Here is a 16800-nt window from a genome sequence, read left to right on the forward strand (position 1 = left end):
ACTGTAAGGCCCAATCAAACTTCCAGTCTTACATAAATTATTCTATTATTTACAAATAATCAGTGTGTATTCTCCCCCCAACCTTGTTAAAGAGAATAGAGAGGATGTAAATAGAAAGGAGTAAACAAATCAAATAGTTAAATGTTATGAGAACTCATTAGGCTCAGTTCTTGCTAAGTGAGGACTGGTAAAATCAAAAAACACAAGGGCTCAATCAAGAGAATTACTGGATTGAGTCAGTAGTTCTCAATTAGGAAGCATGCCTCTCATGGGAGGGGTATACCAGCATCTTTGGGATAACACATGGGTACGGTTTGAAAAAAGCACTTTCAAAAAAAGTAATGAAGTTTTATTTTTGTAAAATGATGATTTTATAATACAGCCCATAAGAAGTAAATTTTAATAGACATGTACAGGCTGGTGAGGAAGCCCCAAAGAAACATGATTTCTAATGTGTGTGCTGAGTGTGCAGTAGTAGGCTCCTTCCAAGGAACCTAACAGACTTCCTTGGGGATTTGGTGAGAAGACAGGAAGGGTAAGTTTATCAAAATGTGGCTTAGGTTTAAAAAACTGTAAGAATGAGAAGCATTGGTCTAAGCAGTTGCTGACCACCAACTTGACACTACAGTTGCATCTGCTTTTACCCAGTATGGTTACAGCACCCAGCTTTAAACCAAAAGGGATTTATTCTTGCATTAAAAGTAATTCACCCTCAGTTATAATCCATTGAGGTTATTTTCACATGTGAGATCTTTTAAGATAGTCCAGATATGGTAGCCAAAACACATTGTAAATGTCTTAATTATACAGGAAGGAAATAGATGATTATTCCTATTATCATAGATGATATATTTCCTGTATCAGTATTCAGTGGTATTTAGTGTGCCACTTTTCCCCATCCTTTGGTTATCTTAAACAGTTGCATTATTTTTGTTTGTGTTTTACAGTTTTTGAGACAGTGTCCTTGAGTTCAGACTCTCTCTTCCAGAGGGCAGTTTCAATTCTCCATACTTCTTACTTGGACTCTGCATCTGAGCATGGTTTTCAGTACAGTCAAGTGACTTTGGTGAAAAATGACATTTTCTTAAATGAGGTGAGGTGCTTGGTACACACTGTGTCTGTGTGTTTGTTTGATTTTAGTTTTAAAGAAATAGACCCATTATTTTTGATATATAAGCCTAGTTCTTTTTAGCTATCACATTTCAGCTGAAATAAAAGATCCTTGGAAATAGTCACTTGAAAGGTAATTATAATATATTCTAGGGAATAGAAAAATAATAAATTTCATTAGTCTTTTAGCAGGAGGAATTCAGATGATGCATTTTTAAAAATTAATTTTCAAGGCAAAATAACATGTTTATAACATTTGATTATTCTCTCCTTATACAGTACAAAAATTTTTACCAAGAAAAAAAAGCAAGTAACTATACTCACGAAGAACTTCAAGAAACTTATGAGTTTCTTCTGTTTGAAACTGAAAATCAGGTAAGGGAATTCGATCGTAGAAAAGTAATTTTGTGATGTTAATGTACAAAATTAATTATATCATTAAAGTTAAATATTGGTATTTTAGGTCTATAAAGTTTGTAAGATTACCAGTTCATCAGTCTTTTTTGTTAGTTTGGTGGCATTGTAAATGACAGTGAAAGCTTGTCATGAAAGAGTTTGTATTTCTACAACTTTCCATAGGTTTTCTTTAGTTTTATCTTGAATACATTTGTAAGCTCGTGGTGAGATTTTGATTAATACAGATTTCTTAAGTATTAATAATGACTTTGAATGGAGTGAATGGATATTTTCTATTCTCGATCATTGTTTAGATAGATATTTTCTATTTCTTGTGGAGGTTTTTCAAGTTTAAATTACATGATTTTGGGGACAAGATGAACACGTTCAGCATTCTAGTTACTTGGAATTGTTTCATGCCTTATTTTGAAAATTGAACATCCATATTGTTGGTTGTACCTAAATTGTGGAGAAGGAAACTACTGTGTGCAGGTATGTCTCCAGAGATGTGTGTGGCTTCTAGATACAGTTCAGCAATGCTAGAGATCTATAATCCAACTTAAAGTAATTCAAAGGTAGTATTTCGGTTGAGGTCATGATTTTTAAAGAACAGGGATAGATTTGCTAAAGAATAATTAACATTACCATATAACTTATGGATTATATAGTAATACTAGAGAGTTTATTTAACTTCCAAATAAGATATGTTATGGATTCATACTAAAAAAAAAAAAAAAAAGCATTTGCGGATAAGACATTTTCAAACTTAGTGATTCCCAAGCTGTAATTGAAAAAGAAATCTTCAAGAGAGGACTTATCTGTGAGCTTGTTTAATTTGGTTTTGCTGGTGACATTTTTGTTAACAGAAATAATAAAATTTCACGAAAAAGTTTGAACTGTTAATATTAACTAAAACACAATTGCCTTACATAAGCTTGCTTTGTGCCATGAATGCATACAATGTACAGATTCTGTATTGAAAGTTTGTATATAGATTATAGAGTTATTTCATTGACCCTCCCAAGAACGATATGATAAGCAAAGTACGATCTTTTGTTTAAGGCAAAGTTGGTATGTCAGCGTGGACTCTGTGTTGGCAGCAGTGCTATCACCACTCTGGGTGACCCAGGGAAAGGTACGTCTGTAAGGAAAAGGAATCTCTTTTACAAGGTGAAGTGGGGTTTAGTTAGTTACATAAGATACCTATGTTAAATGCTAGTTTCATTGATGATAAATAGTAATCTTTGGAAGCAGACCTTTCAACATATAAATGAGCTTTGAGTCTAAGACTTAAGGTTTTCTAGTAGGAGTTATCTTTTTTAAAAGGATGGTTGGACTAGAAAAGGTACTAAAGGTATCTTTCAGTGCCAAGAGTTTAGTGCAGTCATCTGGGGCTAGTGAGGATTTCTTCTGAATTATCATAATGGCAGTAGGAACACATAATAGATGGAACTGACACACCTTGGCAACTGTGGAATGTGAGGAGTAACAAAGAATCAAATGTAAGGTAACTTACACTGCACTGATATTGTCAGTAGAAGAGAGACACGGAGGAGAGGAAATTGTAGGGAAGCTGTTGAGTTAAAAGAGAAAGGTAATCTTATTGTCAAGAATGTGGATTAGCACTAATTTCTTTAAGCTTCACTTTCCTCATCTGTAAAATAGATAAAACTATCATCTAGATTTGCTGTGAGGATTACATGAGACTGTGTCAAGTGCTTAGCTTGGAGCTTACACCTAAATGAACACTACCACTTCAGTGAGCTAAATTTGAGAAATAATGAGGTGGTCATAAGTGTTTCTGAAAGCTGTCCTGCTGGTGGTAAAAATAGTTGGAAAAGGGATTAGAACTGGAGGTTGGGGTTCAAGGTGGCAGCAGGTGGGTGTTAGTTGAAGCCAAAAACATTGTTACATGCGGCAGCAAAGATGGCAAGAGCAGAACTTTCAGGTGGTTATGGGAGCAAGGGATGGGGCCACGGGGCAAGGCTAGGAAGAGGGAGTTGAGAGCAGTCCAGGGGATGAGGAATCAGGAGGGGGAGTTTCACAGAGAACAGAAGGCTGTAAGGAGGGGTGTTAGCGGTGTCAGATGCTACAGAAGTTGGAGATCAGCACTGAGAAGGATTACTGGGCTTCATGGCTACATTCCTGCTGACCATTTCTTTTAAATAACAACTTTATTGAGATAACATTCACATACCATTCATTTCACCTGTTTAAAGTATACAATTTTTTTTAGCATATTCACTAAAATGAATATGCAGCCATCAGCACAATCAATTTTAGACCATTTTCATCAGTCACTCCCCACTCCCACCAGCCTAAGCAACCAGTACTCTACTTTTTGCCCCTATGGATTGGCCTATTCCAGACATTCCATGTAGATGGAATCGTGTATGACCTTTTGTGACTAACTTTTTTACTTAGCTTAGTGTTTTTGAGATTCATCCATGTTGTAGCATATACTTCATTCCTTTTTTGACTGAATAATATTCCACTGTACCACATTTTCTTTATCCATTCAGCACTTGATGGACATTTGGTTGTTTCTACTTTTTGGCTATTATAAAAAATGCTACTATGTACATTCTTGTACAGGTCTTTATGTGGACATGTTTTTTCATTTCTGTTGGGTTTATACCTAGGAGTGGAATTGCTGGCTCATATGGTAACTCTGTGTAAAACAAATGTTTTTTTAAACTTATATTCAGCTCTTCTAAAGGACATGAAAGGGGATAAGTTCATAACCCCAATAACAGTTTACCTAAAACCTTTTTTTCTTCTCCCCTACTCTTTTTAACCCCCCCTTCTTTTCATTATGAAAAATGCTAACATAGAAAAAGTAGAGAGCGTAGTATAATATACCTATCACCTACGTTTAACAGATAATGTTTTGCATTATTCTCTTCATTTGTTTAAAAAAATTTTTTTTCCTGAAAATTGTGAAAGTGAATTACAGGCAAACACCTCAGCTTACATCTCTAAAAATTAAGGCCATTTTTGTGCTTTACTGCAATCACATGAGTTTATTGTTGATGTTTGAGAGGCTGGCTTCAGTAGGGTGGTGGAGTAGATAGAGGCTGGATTGCTCCTATAAATACACAATCTTCTTCATCACATGTACTGGGGGTAATAATAAAATAACACTACTGCCTGTGTGTGTTCTATAGTTTTGGGCTCAAATAGAAATGGATAGTTCTGTGTATGAAAGTAATCCTTTATATTACTGTAGTGTATTATAGTTTTAAAAGTTTATGGATCTTTTTAAATCTTCCTGAGAACCCTGTGATTTATGTATCTATACTCATGCCCACCCTGCCCCCTTAAGTGACATACTCCTCAGTCACATGGTTATTATTAGCAGTAAGTGAAAAACCTGGAACTGGAACCCAATCTTCTGGCCACAAGTTTATTGCTCTGTCTGCTATATCCATGTCCTCACCATTGTCTTTTATATTTCAAAAGAGATACTTCAGGAATATCTCTGAAATGTGTCCTTTCCTCCTCATTCTCACTGCTGCTGCCGTGTGGGGATCCTCTTCTCCTGTCGTAACTTAAAGGAGTCTCTCCCCTCTTGAGACTCACTTCTCTATTAAGCTGCAGTGGGCTGTGATGTGGCTACAGTGGTGAACAAAACAGATATAACCCCCGCCTCCCTGGAATTCACAGCCGGGCAGAATAAGCTGCTTGAAGGCAGGACCTCGTTGTATTTCCCTTTGTGGCACTGCTGCCTGGCACACAGCTGCAGTGTAGTAGACCTCAGCACACATTCTTAAATATGAGTACTTACTGAGATCTTTTGCAAAAAATAACTTGAGAATCCGATTACTATAGGCCTTTTCACTGAATGATTGCATGGAGAAAAAACAGACTCATGAAGACTTTTCCAAAAATGTGATACTCTTATCCCTTTTCACTTACCATACCCAAATAGAAAATTGGTTGTCGAACAGATGTATTGTATCTTAGCTCTAACGTTTCCATACCTTTAGAATGTCTCAAATAGTTTGTAAAAGGTAAGCAGTTTCAAAATAGTTTTTTAATGTTAGCATTTATTTGTCTTTTGTGTTGTCTTGTTCAGTTAAAGGTAACCCATGTGTAAATAATCTTTTTAAAGTGTAAATTAATCTATTTTTATACTTTTATAGGTGTATACATTTCCAAATACTCAGACTATCTTCATGCAAGACCTTGGTATCATGGGAAGTCTGGTTATGTTGTAATTTTTAATCTAATTAAGGTAAAGACTAAATGTGCTTCTATGTAATTTTTCTTTTAAAAATGAAAGATTATCAGTCTGTGATAATGTTCTTTGCAGATCATTTGCTACACATAGTCCTTGCCAAAGACAGCTATCTAAAGTCAGAAAAAATAACTGCTTTTTGCTTTCCTTTACGGACAAAGCTTTTTTTAAAATTCATTTTATAGATGATCTATGAATATGTTTTTTTTAAAAAAAGCTTCAAAATAATACAACAGGTATTCAGTGAAAAGCTTTCCTCTCACCCTGTCCCACAATGCCACTTTTTAAATAGTAAATAACAGAAAACAAGTAGCTGCTTATAAAGCAGTGTGATTTCAGTTATAAGAGATGAATTTAGAAAGCAACATTCATTGATTTAAATTGTCAAAATGAGAAACCTTTATATATTTTTTTAACCCCTAAAACATTGAGACCTTGTTCACAGTTTCATGGGGCACCTGCAACTGATGATCTCAGAAATTTTTAAATGCCCTTAAATAGTCCAGTATAAATGAATCACGCAATTAGAATTTTCACTCAAATAGTAGGAAAACTCTAATTTTAGAGATTGGGGGGCTTTTTGAGGACATATTCTGTGGTCTTGTTTTGTTTTTGCTTTTGTTTTAGCTTTCCTACTATCTTAAGTTCTTTGGTTATAAACCTAACACTACTGATTTTTTTAAGAGTGTGAACTCTTCACATTCCAAAACTTGTCCCCAAGAACTGGAGGGAAAGTAGCACTGCATTGGCTCATAGTCACTGCTTCCCTCCCTTACTCTTCCCTCTCCTGCTCTGTGATAAGTGCTGTAGTTCTGCCGCAGACAACGTGCCTGGCAGCTCAGGTAACAGACATTTTTTGCTTATGTCAGATTGTGCCTCGCCATTGGTTTCGTGCCCCCATATCCCACCCTGTCTGGTGGATACTGCTGTTTAGTTTTTGCCTATGTGCTCTCAGTCTTCCTTACTTTACTGCTTAGAAGCCAGCCCTGCCCAACATCATAAGCTGTTTGATGGGGAAAGAATACAGGTTTTGATTGCTCACTGAAGTACATTTATATTATTTGTCTTCTTAGTATTGCCTTTGGTGGTCCTGTTGATGAAGAGGCGGGACCTTGACAGCAAACATGTGTATATGTTCTTTATTAGGCTACTTTTAAATAAATCCTAGAGTAAGATTATTGCTATTTGAAAACATTTGATTAGTCTTAATATTTTCATTCTAGGGAAGAGTCAAGTTTGTGTCTGAGAATTATACAACTAACTATACCAGCCCATCTTCTGGCTATGATTGCCACGTGGCTGTAAATACTAACAAGTTTTCTCACAAGACAAGTCATTTTCGCACCTTTGAACTGAATCAGGTATAGTCACCTGGGAATAAATCATTTCTAAATCTAATTAGTTAAATTTTGGAGTTGGGTGGGGTTGAAATAAACTAGCTGCACGTGGAATTCTGTAGTATTACCCTGATAATACTTATTTTGCTTCTTTCAGTATTACCTCTATGAACTTTCAGGCAGCACTGTTATTGAGCGACCCAGACAGATCTGTCCTTATGTGATTGTAGCTTTTCAGTACAGGGAACCTAAAAAGATGGCAGCACCAGCTCATAATCATAAAAGCAAGTAAGTAATTATGTACATACTTTGTTTTACTGGATTTCTTTCCTTTGCTCTTATAAAATATGCTTCTTTTTTTCCCCCCTAGACTTGAACTCAAAGAAGATGGTAAGAAATTATTTAATTGGTTCTTTTAGCTGTTTCTTTAAGTAAATGTTTTGTTCATAAATTAAATAATCAGTTTCTTTCTTACCCTCATTTCTTACAGTTCTCATCTATCCATGGAAAGGGAAATTAATTATTCAAGGCTGTCTGATGTGTGATATAACTCTTTGGTCCTCTTACGGTATATTGGTTCCAAAACAACTGTAAGTATTGAATAAGTGCCTTTACTGATGCTTGTATAATTTTTTGATTCTCATTTTGAGGTCTTGCTTGTTGGCACTGGTGTGAAATGCAGCAACTGTACTTGGTTTTAGATTACTCTTGGGGAGATGTATAGAGCACAGGACCATGACACAGGAGACCTAAATTCAGATATAAATCTGACCGTTGCCTTGAAATAAGTTAGTTTTGTAATCTTTGACAAATCACTTTTTATATTTTAGTATCTTAATCCATTTATGGGAAAATGATCTCTCAGGCTAAATTAATTTACTTGATGCTAGAAGTTTGACTTTCCCCAAGAAACAACTTGGACTTGCCTAGATAACAGATGCAACAGATTCTAGCCACTGAATTCTATTAGAATCTTTATAAGGTTTGCAGTATCTAGTTTTTTAATTTTCACTCGATTTTCCTAGAGTAGAGTAGCCTTTACATGTATTTACATTATGATGAATTACAGTATTTGCTTCTGCAGAGAGAACTGTGAATCTGATGGTTTTTTACCTTGCTCCTTCATCTGCTACATATTTCTCTGTTTTCCCATTGTGCTTAACTTACTGTGTTTGGGATCTCCTTTTAGCAGGCTGCAGGTTCGTAGTTCGCTTTGTTTTTGGTGTCTGCCCCCAGTGGGTAAGGTTGGTTCAGTGGCTTGTGTAGCCTTCCTGGTGGAGAGGACTGATGCCTGTGTTCTGGTGGGTGGGGCTGGATCTTGTCTTTCTGGTGGGCAGGGCTGCATCCAGTGGTGTGTTTTGGGATGTCTCTGAATTTAGTATGTTTTTAGGTAGCCTCTCTGCTAATGGGTGGGGTTGTGTCCCTGTCTTGCTGGTTGTTTGGCATGGGGCGTCCAGCCCTGGAGTTTGCTGGCCATTGGGTGGAGCTGGATCTTAGCGTTGAGACAGAGATCTCTGGGAGAGCTCTTGCCGGTTGATACTACATGGAGCCGGGTGGTCTCTGGTGGTCCAGTGTCCTGAACTCGGCTCTCCCACCTCAGAGGCTCAGGCCTGACACCAGGCCGGAGCACCAAGACCAACCATGTCAGCCACACGGTGGGTCTAGGGAGAAACGGAATTTTTCACAATAGCATTTTAAAATAGGAAATGTTCTGTGTTTCTGATTTTCTCCACAGTCTGTTGCCAAGATATGTGCTTCAATATGTATGAGGTGAAACTGTCCAACAAACAAGGGGAAAAAGTAGATAAACTAACAGAGTACATTAAAAGGGAGCAATTGGTAAGAATCATCAGTTTAAAATATTATTATTATGTTTTCCTTAAATTGAGAAATTGATATCTATTTATTAGTTGGCTCTGCCTAGATTGAATTGTTTTAGCTTGCTTAAAAGGATTTTTTTTTTTTTTTTTTGGTCACGCCACACAGCTTGTAGGATCTTAGTTCCCTGACCAGGGGTCAAACCCGGGCCCACAACAATGAAAGTGCCAAGTCCTAACCACTGGACCGCCAGGAAATTCCCTTAAGAGGATATTTATCATTTAATATTTATTGACATGATATTTATTGGCTAACATGTTCATCCCCTTTGTATCTTAGTTTACTTTTTCTGTGTCTCACTAGTCAGTTCATACTCCTGGTTTTAAGTATAGGAGGACAGTTTTTCTCAAATCCTCTTTTGTTGTTGTTTTTGTTTTATGATGGAAGAATTGAGTAGATCCCTAGTATTTCTGCATTAATCAAAGGAGATTGATTTGTGAGATATTTCTTTAAAAGTGACCCTTGTCAACACATGGGTGTATAAAGAAGAAAAAGTTGCTGCTTCTGTTGTTTTCATAGCGTAGAAAAGCACGATTCTACTGAGAAATATGTAACATCCAAAGACCTCTCCACTGTGTTAACCAGGGCTCCTCGGTCTGAGGATAGGAGTCGGTGCTGACCTTATAGTGAGGGATTCCCAAACATCCCAAAGGAAACAGTGTGCATGATGGAAGTGACCAAACAAGTCTGCTCAGCCCTTTAGTGGCACAACGGACTTATCCCCATAGTAGACAGTATGAAACCAGTAAATTAACAGAATAGATAGGTGAGCTGCCTTGTGGGTAGTGTCAGGTAAGATGCTTGAGTTGCATGTAACAGAAATTCAAACTGGCTTAAACAATAAAGAGTTTTGATAGGCTTACTTTTCAGTTTTAGATGGTAAAGCAAGTTCAAGTGCTGTTTGCTCAGGACTCTTTTTCTTTCAGCTTCTCCCTCCTCTGTGCAATAGTTCTGTCCTAGGCTGCCAGTCAGGGCTGCGTGCTTCCTTTTTGCATCCAGAGAGAACCCGTCCTCCAAACCATGGCTTATGTCCTTAGACCAGTTCCATCATGTGCATGTCTCTCAGCAGCAACTAGAAAGGGAATGGCCCACACTGATTAGTTCAGGCCACTCAGAGCCCACCTTCCAGAACTGGGTGCGAGGTCAGTGCCCCCCATTCTGCAGTGAGGAGGTGCAGTGGGTGACACAGGATGCTGAGCAGATAACCACTGAATATCGACTGGGATTATAGGCTATGTGTTTTTGAAGTAGTGTAGTTCATTTTATATTTGGAAATTCAAAGGAAGGAAGTTCAAAGATACTTTCAGAAAATGCATTAGTGAAGGGTCTACTTGTGAGTGGTTCCGGTATTGAACTCAGGAGACTCGGTGCCCAGCTTTACTTCACAGTTTGTGTGTTACTTACTTAACAGAAATTACTTATCACATAAGGTCCTTCGCTCTCAGTGCTCCAGGCTGCTTTTCCTGCCTCATTTTATAATGAATAATCTTTACATATCGGTCTCCCTACCTAGACATTGAGCTCCTTGAGGGTAGGTATCATGTCTTAAGCATCTTTGACACCTTGGTGCCTGGTGTATAGTGGACGAGCAGTAAATTTCCCTTGTACCTACAACACTGGACTTCAAGAACAGTACTGGGGAAGGTCTCTTCTTTAAAAGGTGGTAAAGACATGTATGGCTGGATTTTTCTGTGTGTGAATGGAAAAGGCTAGAAGTAGATATTTCAAAGATTCTGTGATTTTTTTCCCCACAAAGATTAAAATAGGACTTTTATATAGCCCTTTCAGCACATAATTTGAGAGACTAATAAGATACACTACATATTTGTTTTACTTGCACGTATTTTGGAATAAAAAAATGTACAGTTTTAAGCAGATATAGGATTTTACTTTCATCTATATTACAAAACTAAAATTCAGAATAATGTAGCTAATTATTGTCACTTTTACTCTTTACACCGATAAAAAAATAAAACAAGAATTACATTTGTTTGCTGATAAATACCAAAGATATGGGTATATATAACTGTTGATACATTTATTCAGTAATTCTTTCTTGAGTGCTTACTGTGTGCCAGAAGCAAAAAGACAAATTGTCCCTGCCATCAAGGAACTTACAAGACTATAGGAGACAAAAATGTAAACCAACCAATGCATAGGGGCTGTGATAGAAATGTTTGGAGACTCACAATAGTGATTGTTCCTGTGGGTGAAGTTTCAGTCTCATAATTAGTTCCAATAAATAATTAGAAAAGAAGTCTTTTTTTCATACTTGAGTTGTTGAATAATTTATTGATTTATCGTATTTGTAGGCTTATGACCTGTCAATGTTTGAAGTATGTTTTATCACTTTATAAAGTGGTATATTTTATTCTGTTTTTTTAACTGACAAATTATCGTATGACATTGAATTTTATCTTTGTTAAGGGTATATAGGCTTTTGAAATGGTGACTAATGGGGAAGAAGAGCTGTTATCTCTGTGATTTAGAATGACAGAAGATGCCACTGAAGACTGTGGTAGAGGGAAAATAGAAGTATTTATTTTCATCTGCATTTCTTATAACCAGGGGACCTAATGATGTTATTTCCTTTTATTACTCATCTCTTAGGAAGCTGTAGAAAGGATTCTTTTAATGGATGGTATCTTCCAGTTTTTCTAGTCCCAGGATTCTGTGATATATTTTGTATTAAAATGAGCTTAACATGGTAATCATAGGTCTGATTGACCTTGAATTTGTAGTGGCTAAATGGGAACAGAGCGGCTACTTAGCAGTATGAAATGTCCAACATGTCAATGAAAAAAAATGAAAGACGTTGTTTCTGATTGATTTGTTATGTAATTGAACACTATCCTAAAACTAACCCATGATGTTCTAGTTATTTAATATATGTAGCCATAACAAGGCCAAGATTACTTGAATGCTAAGGAACTTGCAGTTTCTGATACTGGGGACGAAATTGTCCTGATTCCCATAAATACTGACATTTCAAGAATTTTTTTCTTTAACTTTTCATGAGCTTAAAAATCACTGAAGAATGTGGTAGAGGGAGAAGGAGAGAGGAATTGAATCTTCTTTCTTGCTATTTTATGTTTAAGGCAATCGTCAAATGCTTAGAAGATCGAGAATTTTTCATTTTACTTACGTCGTCAGCCTTAATGTCAGAAACAAGTAAGAACAACTTTTTGAATAAATGTTTTTCAGTATGTTTACTTTTATTGTAGAAGATCAGCAACCTCACTTTTCTTCTGATTCTCATTCTGTGTAGGTTTTGGAGAGGAGCAGATGGGTCTTCACGGGTTGCATTTATTCCATTCATCCCCGTCAGCAGGTAAGGACCAGGACTGGCAGTTCACTGCACCTGTGGGCCATTTTTCAGTCCTCATCTTAAACTCTCAGCAGCATATGACCCTGGTAACTCTTTTCTTCTCTTAAATAACTTTCTTCCTTTACTCTCCCTGGTTAATCCTTCATCTCCTTTCTTTGTAGGCTTATCCTTTCCTGTCTGCTCCATGCTCAGATATCCACCTGCCTATGGACATTTCTTTCTACTTAACTGTCTCAGATGGTCCTCACATTCAGCATGTCCAAAACTGGATTCATTTGTTATTGAACAACAAGAGCTGGGAGTTGGTTTTATCATAGTCTCCCCGTCAGTAGGACTTAAGGTCCTCACAGAAGCACTTCCCTCTGTCTGGACTACTTGTCTCCTTCCCCCTGATCAGATGATGTTGATCACCCCCCAAGCCAGGACCAGGAATTGCCTGTTAGGGGCAAAAAATATTGCTCCTGCAGTCTGTAAATAGATATACAGTATATCTGTGGTATTAGAATTTCAGAGGGCAGTTAGGAAACAAAGTCTAGAAAGGCTCTCTTTGGTGGGGGTAGATAATGAATAAAATTGGAGGAGAAGTGCTGGTCTAGCCACTTACCCATAGCTGTCAGGTGTCAGTTTAAATATCACTTTATTTATTCCCATCACCACTCTTCCTTCAATGAGGACCCCTAGGCTTTTCACCAATATAATTTAAATATTTATTTTTATAATTATTTAATGCCTGCCTTTCTTGTATTCTACTGCATCCCTACTGCTTAGCAATGTCAGGCACCTAAAAAATAATAAGTGCTTGCTGAGCAAATAAATAAAGTAAATGAGTCATTTCTTTTTGTCATATGAGGAAATTTTCCTCATTGTTTTATAATCACACTGTGTATGTTTAAACATAACTTATATATAGTATATGGTATTTATAAAGCTACAACCAATCCAAAAACATTTTTTAATTGATGTTTTTAAATTGTATTCAGCTACTCAAAGCAGAGAACTACTGGCATTACCTGTTTGGAATAAGCAAAATATTACCAATTATAATAACATAATGGCAATAGCTGCTTGCATTTTTCAAGCATTTACTACATTGATATTCTGCTAGGCACAATTGATTTCACAGCCCTTAATAGGTATTTTTATTGTGACCATTTCAAAGATGAGGAAACTGAAACTTAAACTTGCCCAAGGTCAAACAGCTGAGTCTGAGCTGGCTTCCAGCTCTGTCCCACACTGCCTCCCTCCGTATGCAGGAGCTCTGCCTTTATTCTTATTTTTAGGTGTACACTACCCCCTGAATAAGAAACATTAGTTCCTGTACCATTTGGTGTTGAACAGCACAGGATTTCTTTTTGAGTAAACATTGGATTGTTGTGTTCAATGTTCACAGCCTCCTCTAGTTCATTAAGACACTCTTCTATTTCTGGTCACTCAGAAATGTTCAGTGCTGTGGTTATTTGTGTTAAATTGAGTGACTCTTCGCTTAGCAGACTTAAAAAGTTCTTTTTCTTAGATTTCATAATAGCCTGTTACAAATCGTTCTGACTTCTGCCTTTCCAAATTCTTGAAATAATGAAGTTGTCTAGAAAACTGCTGCTTTATTGTGAACTGTTATCAGTACATAAGAACTTTGTCATGTTTTCTTTTTCCTTGTTACTATCTAAATGAACTGCAGAGAAAGGAATTTTTATTTTAATGGCTAGCCACATTTTCCTATTTATTTTTATTTGCCATTCTTTTCCTGATACCTGCTCAGGTATAAATGTATTCAGCTAGGTGTTTCTTAATTTTGCAGTTACTTTTTCGTTAAAAAGAATGGTATAATTCATACTTCAGTTTAGTAGGCACCAAAGGTCTTTATTATCTGTGGGTTTTTTATTACTGATAAATTACATTTTCTAGGATTTTATTACCTATTTCTCAGTGACCTGACCTTTTCTCTTTTTTCCCTGTAGTATTTTCCTTTAGGTTATTGAGTTGCTGAAAAATTAGCATTTCAGTCAGAGAGTGAACCAGGGAGAGGAAGTAAAATACAGACTAGTCAGTCTAGTTACATAATATTAAAAAATTTCATTTGATAGAGAAGGTGATGAAATATATACCAGTAGTTACCGTGAGAGTTGGGGGTTACTTAGGGTTTACTTTCTTTTCGTTCAACTGGTTTGTGTTGTAACTCTAGTTTCTTCCAGTTTTATTGAGGTATTATATAATTGACATACAGCACTATATAAGTTTAGGGTTTACCAGCATAAAGATTTGACTTACATACATTATGAAACAACTACCACAGTAATTCTAGTGAACATCCATCATATCATATAGATACAAAATCAAAGAAAATAGAAAAAAAAATTTTTCCCTTGTGATGAGAACTATTAGTATTTCCTTTCTTTTTCCTTCTTTGGCTGCGTTGGGTCCTCGTTGCTGCAGGCTTTCTCTAGTTGCGGCTAGCGGGGGCTACTCTTCATTGCAGTGCACGTGCTTCTCGTTGTGGTAGCTTCTATTGTTGCAGAGCACTGGCTCTAGGCACGCGGGCTTCGGTAGTTGTGGCATGCAAGCTCAGTAGTTGTGGCTCGCAGTCTCTAGAGCGCAGGCTCAGTAGTTGTGGTGCATGAGAAGGGCCCCTCAGGCATTACCTGTTGTCTCTGTACTTCAGTGTGCTGGCACAGGTGGGCGGCTGTGACTGAGGTCTGGCCCTTCACAGAAAAAATTTGCCAACCCTATCTATAGTATTTTGAATTTTAAAATTCTGATGCCTAAAGAAGAAACACTGGAGGTGTGTGGATCCCCAGGATCCTAGATAATTAAGATTTTACCCTGTGGTTTAACAAGTATATTTTGTTTAAAACTAGGGAACTTATGCTCTATGACCCCTTAGCGAAGAGGTGAGCAGACTTGGGCCAAAGGGCCCCTCAGGCATTACCTGTTGTCTCTGTACTTCACTGTGCTGGCACAGGTGGGCGGCTTTGACTGAGGTCTGGCCCTTCACAGAAAAAATTTGCCAACCCTATCTATAGTATTTTGAATTTTAAAATTCTGATGCCTAAAGAAGAAACACTGGAGGTGTGTGGATCCCCAGGATCCTAGATAATTAAGATTTTACCCTGTGGTTTAACAAGTAGTTATTTCTGGCCAACTATAGTTTGAGAAATTGTGTGTGTATGTGTGTGCTTAGGAGGGTGGTAGAAAGAACGGCAGTATGAAGCAGCAACTCACACTCTACATTTCCTCACAAATTCCAGGCCAACCATATTGGGTTTCTCTCTATATGAACCATTTTAAAGGTATTAAATAAATTACCTGTAATTCAACATATATGTTGTCACTCTTTCTCAAGTGTGCTAATTTCATCCACTATAAGAAATATGTTTGAGGGATGTCCCTGGCAGTACAGTGGTTACAACTCCACACTTCAGTGCACAGGGCACGGGTTTGATCCCTGGTCAGGGAACTAAGACACAACATGCCACAGAGTGTGGCCAAAAAATGAACAACAACAACGATGTGATTAAACCAGCCAAGATGACTAAATATAATACCACAAAAGCTCAAAAAAAAAAAAAGAAAAGAAATACGTTGTATATTGTAGTCCAGTACACACAAATTCATACATTACTGAAACAGAAATTTCAGGAAGCATTTACCCTAACTATGTGTAATACAATCTGATATCTTCTGTTTCATTTAATAAAGAATTCTGGTTGCAGCCCATTAAGTTGATTTTATAATACACCCATGGGTTATTGCATGCAGTTTGAGAAACATGTCATTGAGTGATGCAAATAAGCAGGGCAGTCCCTGCAGGATCACCTGTTTCGTGTTTCTCCTTTTCCTCGCAGGACCTAGGTTGTGAGAGATGTTCCCCTCCTGCCCGTGCAGATGTTACGCTTCCCCTCGTCTTGATCATCTCATCTTATTTTCTTTCTCCTCTTAATTTAGTCTTAACAGTTTTCCTGCTTGACTTATATTTTGCCTTTTTTTATGCTAAAAATTTTAGAAATTGTAACCAGTATAAAATCAGAAGTCTTACTCTAAAAACAAAACTGCTGCTTTATTGCCTTTGATAGTTTAGTAGGGAAGAAAATAATTAGACCCAGGGAAATGTACAACATTAAGAGAGTCTAAAAGCTTTTTTAAAAAACCATTTATTTTTCTAACCTTCAAAAGAATAAAATGAAATTGGTCTCTTTTCTACATTTCGCTAATAACCATCACATTCTGAAACTGTTTAATATGTTTTCTGTTCTCAATTAGAAATAGTATTTTCCATATAACGTAATTTTAAAATATTTGCAAACATTCACATGTGTGATTATTTTATATAGTCAATGGGGAAAACGTTTTCACAGGGAACATTTATTAACATTTTTTTTAACTCTTAAAGGATTGAAACACTTTCTGCGTGTGATACAAGCAGGTTGTTAATAGTTTTTTCTCCTCATGTGCCTCCCCCTTTAGTTCTTTCCTTCCTTCCCTGCGAGAAGTAAAGCTGAGCATTTTGTAAGAGAAAT

The 16800-nt window shown here is 36.8% G+C and overlaps 1 protein-coding gene across 1 annotated transcript in view; it reads left to right on the plus strand.

Annotated features, from left to right (window-relative positions):
* The first annotated feature begins 303 nt into the window (after positions 1-303).
* Positions 304-16800, plus strand: part of TASOR2 (transcription activation suppressor family member 2) — a 35812-nt gene continuing 19315 nt past the window's right edge. The window contains exons 1-12 of the mRNA XM_024765415.1: positions 304-307; positions 948-1093; positions 1390-1485; positions 2569-2641; positions 5652-5743; positions 6970-7107; positions 7241-7371; positions 7454-7473; positions 7574-7673; positions 8787-8922; positions 12060-12132; positions 12230-12292. Coding sequence (XP_024621183.1) covers positions 304-307; positions 948-1093; positions 1390-1485; positions 2569-2641; positions 5652-5743; positions 6970-7107; positions 7241-7371; positions 7454-7473; positions 7574-7673; positions 8787-8922; positions 12060-12132; positions 12230-12292 — 1072 coding nt within the window. The remainder of the gene's footprint in view (positions 308-947; positions 1094-1389; positions 1486-2568; positions 2642-5651; positions 5744-6969; positions 7108-7240; positions 7372-7453; positions 7474-7573; positions 7674-8786; positions 8923-12059; positions 12133-12229; positions 12293-16800) is intronic.

The sequence above is a fragment of the Neophocaena asiaeorientalis genome, unplaced genomic scaffold (assembly GCF_003031525.2).
Source record: "Neophocaena asiaeorientalis asiaeorientalis breed wild unplaced genomic scaffold, Neophocaena_asiaeorientalis_V1.1 scaffold1520, whole genome shotgun sequence".
Taxonomy (NCBI): domain Eukaryota; kingdom Metazoa; phylum Chordata; class Mammalia; order Artiodactyla; family Phocoenidae; genus Neophocaena; species Neophocaena asiaeorientalis.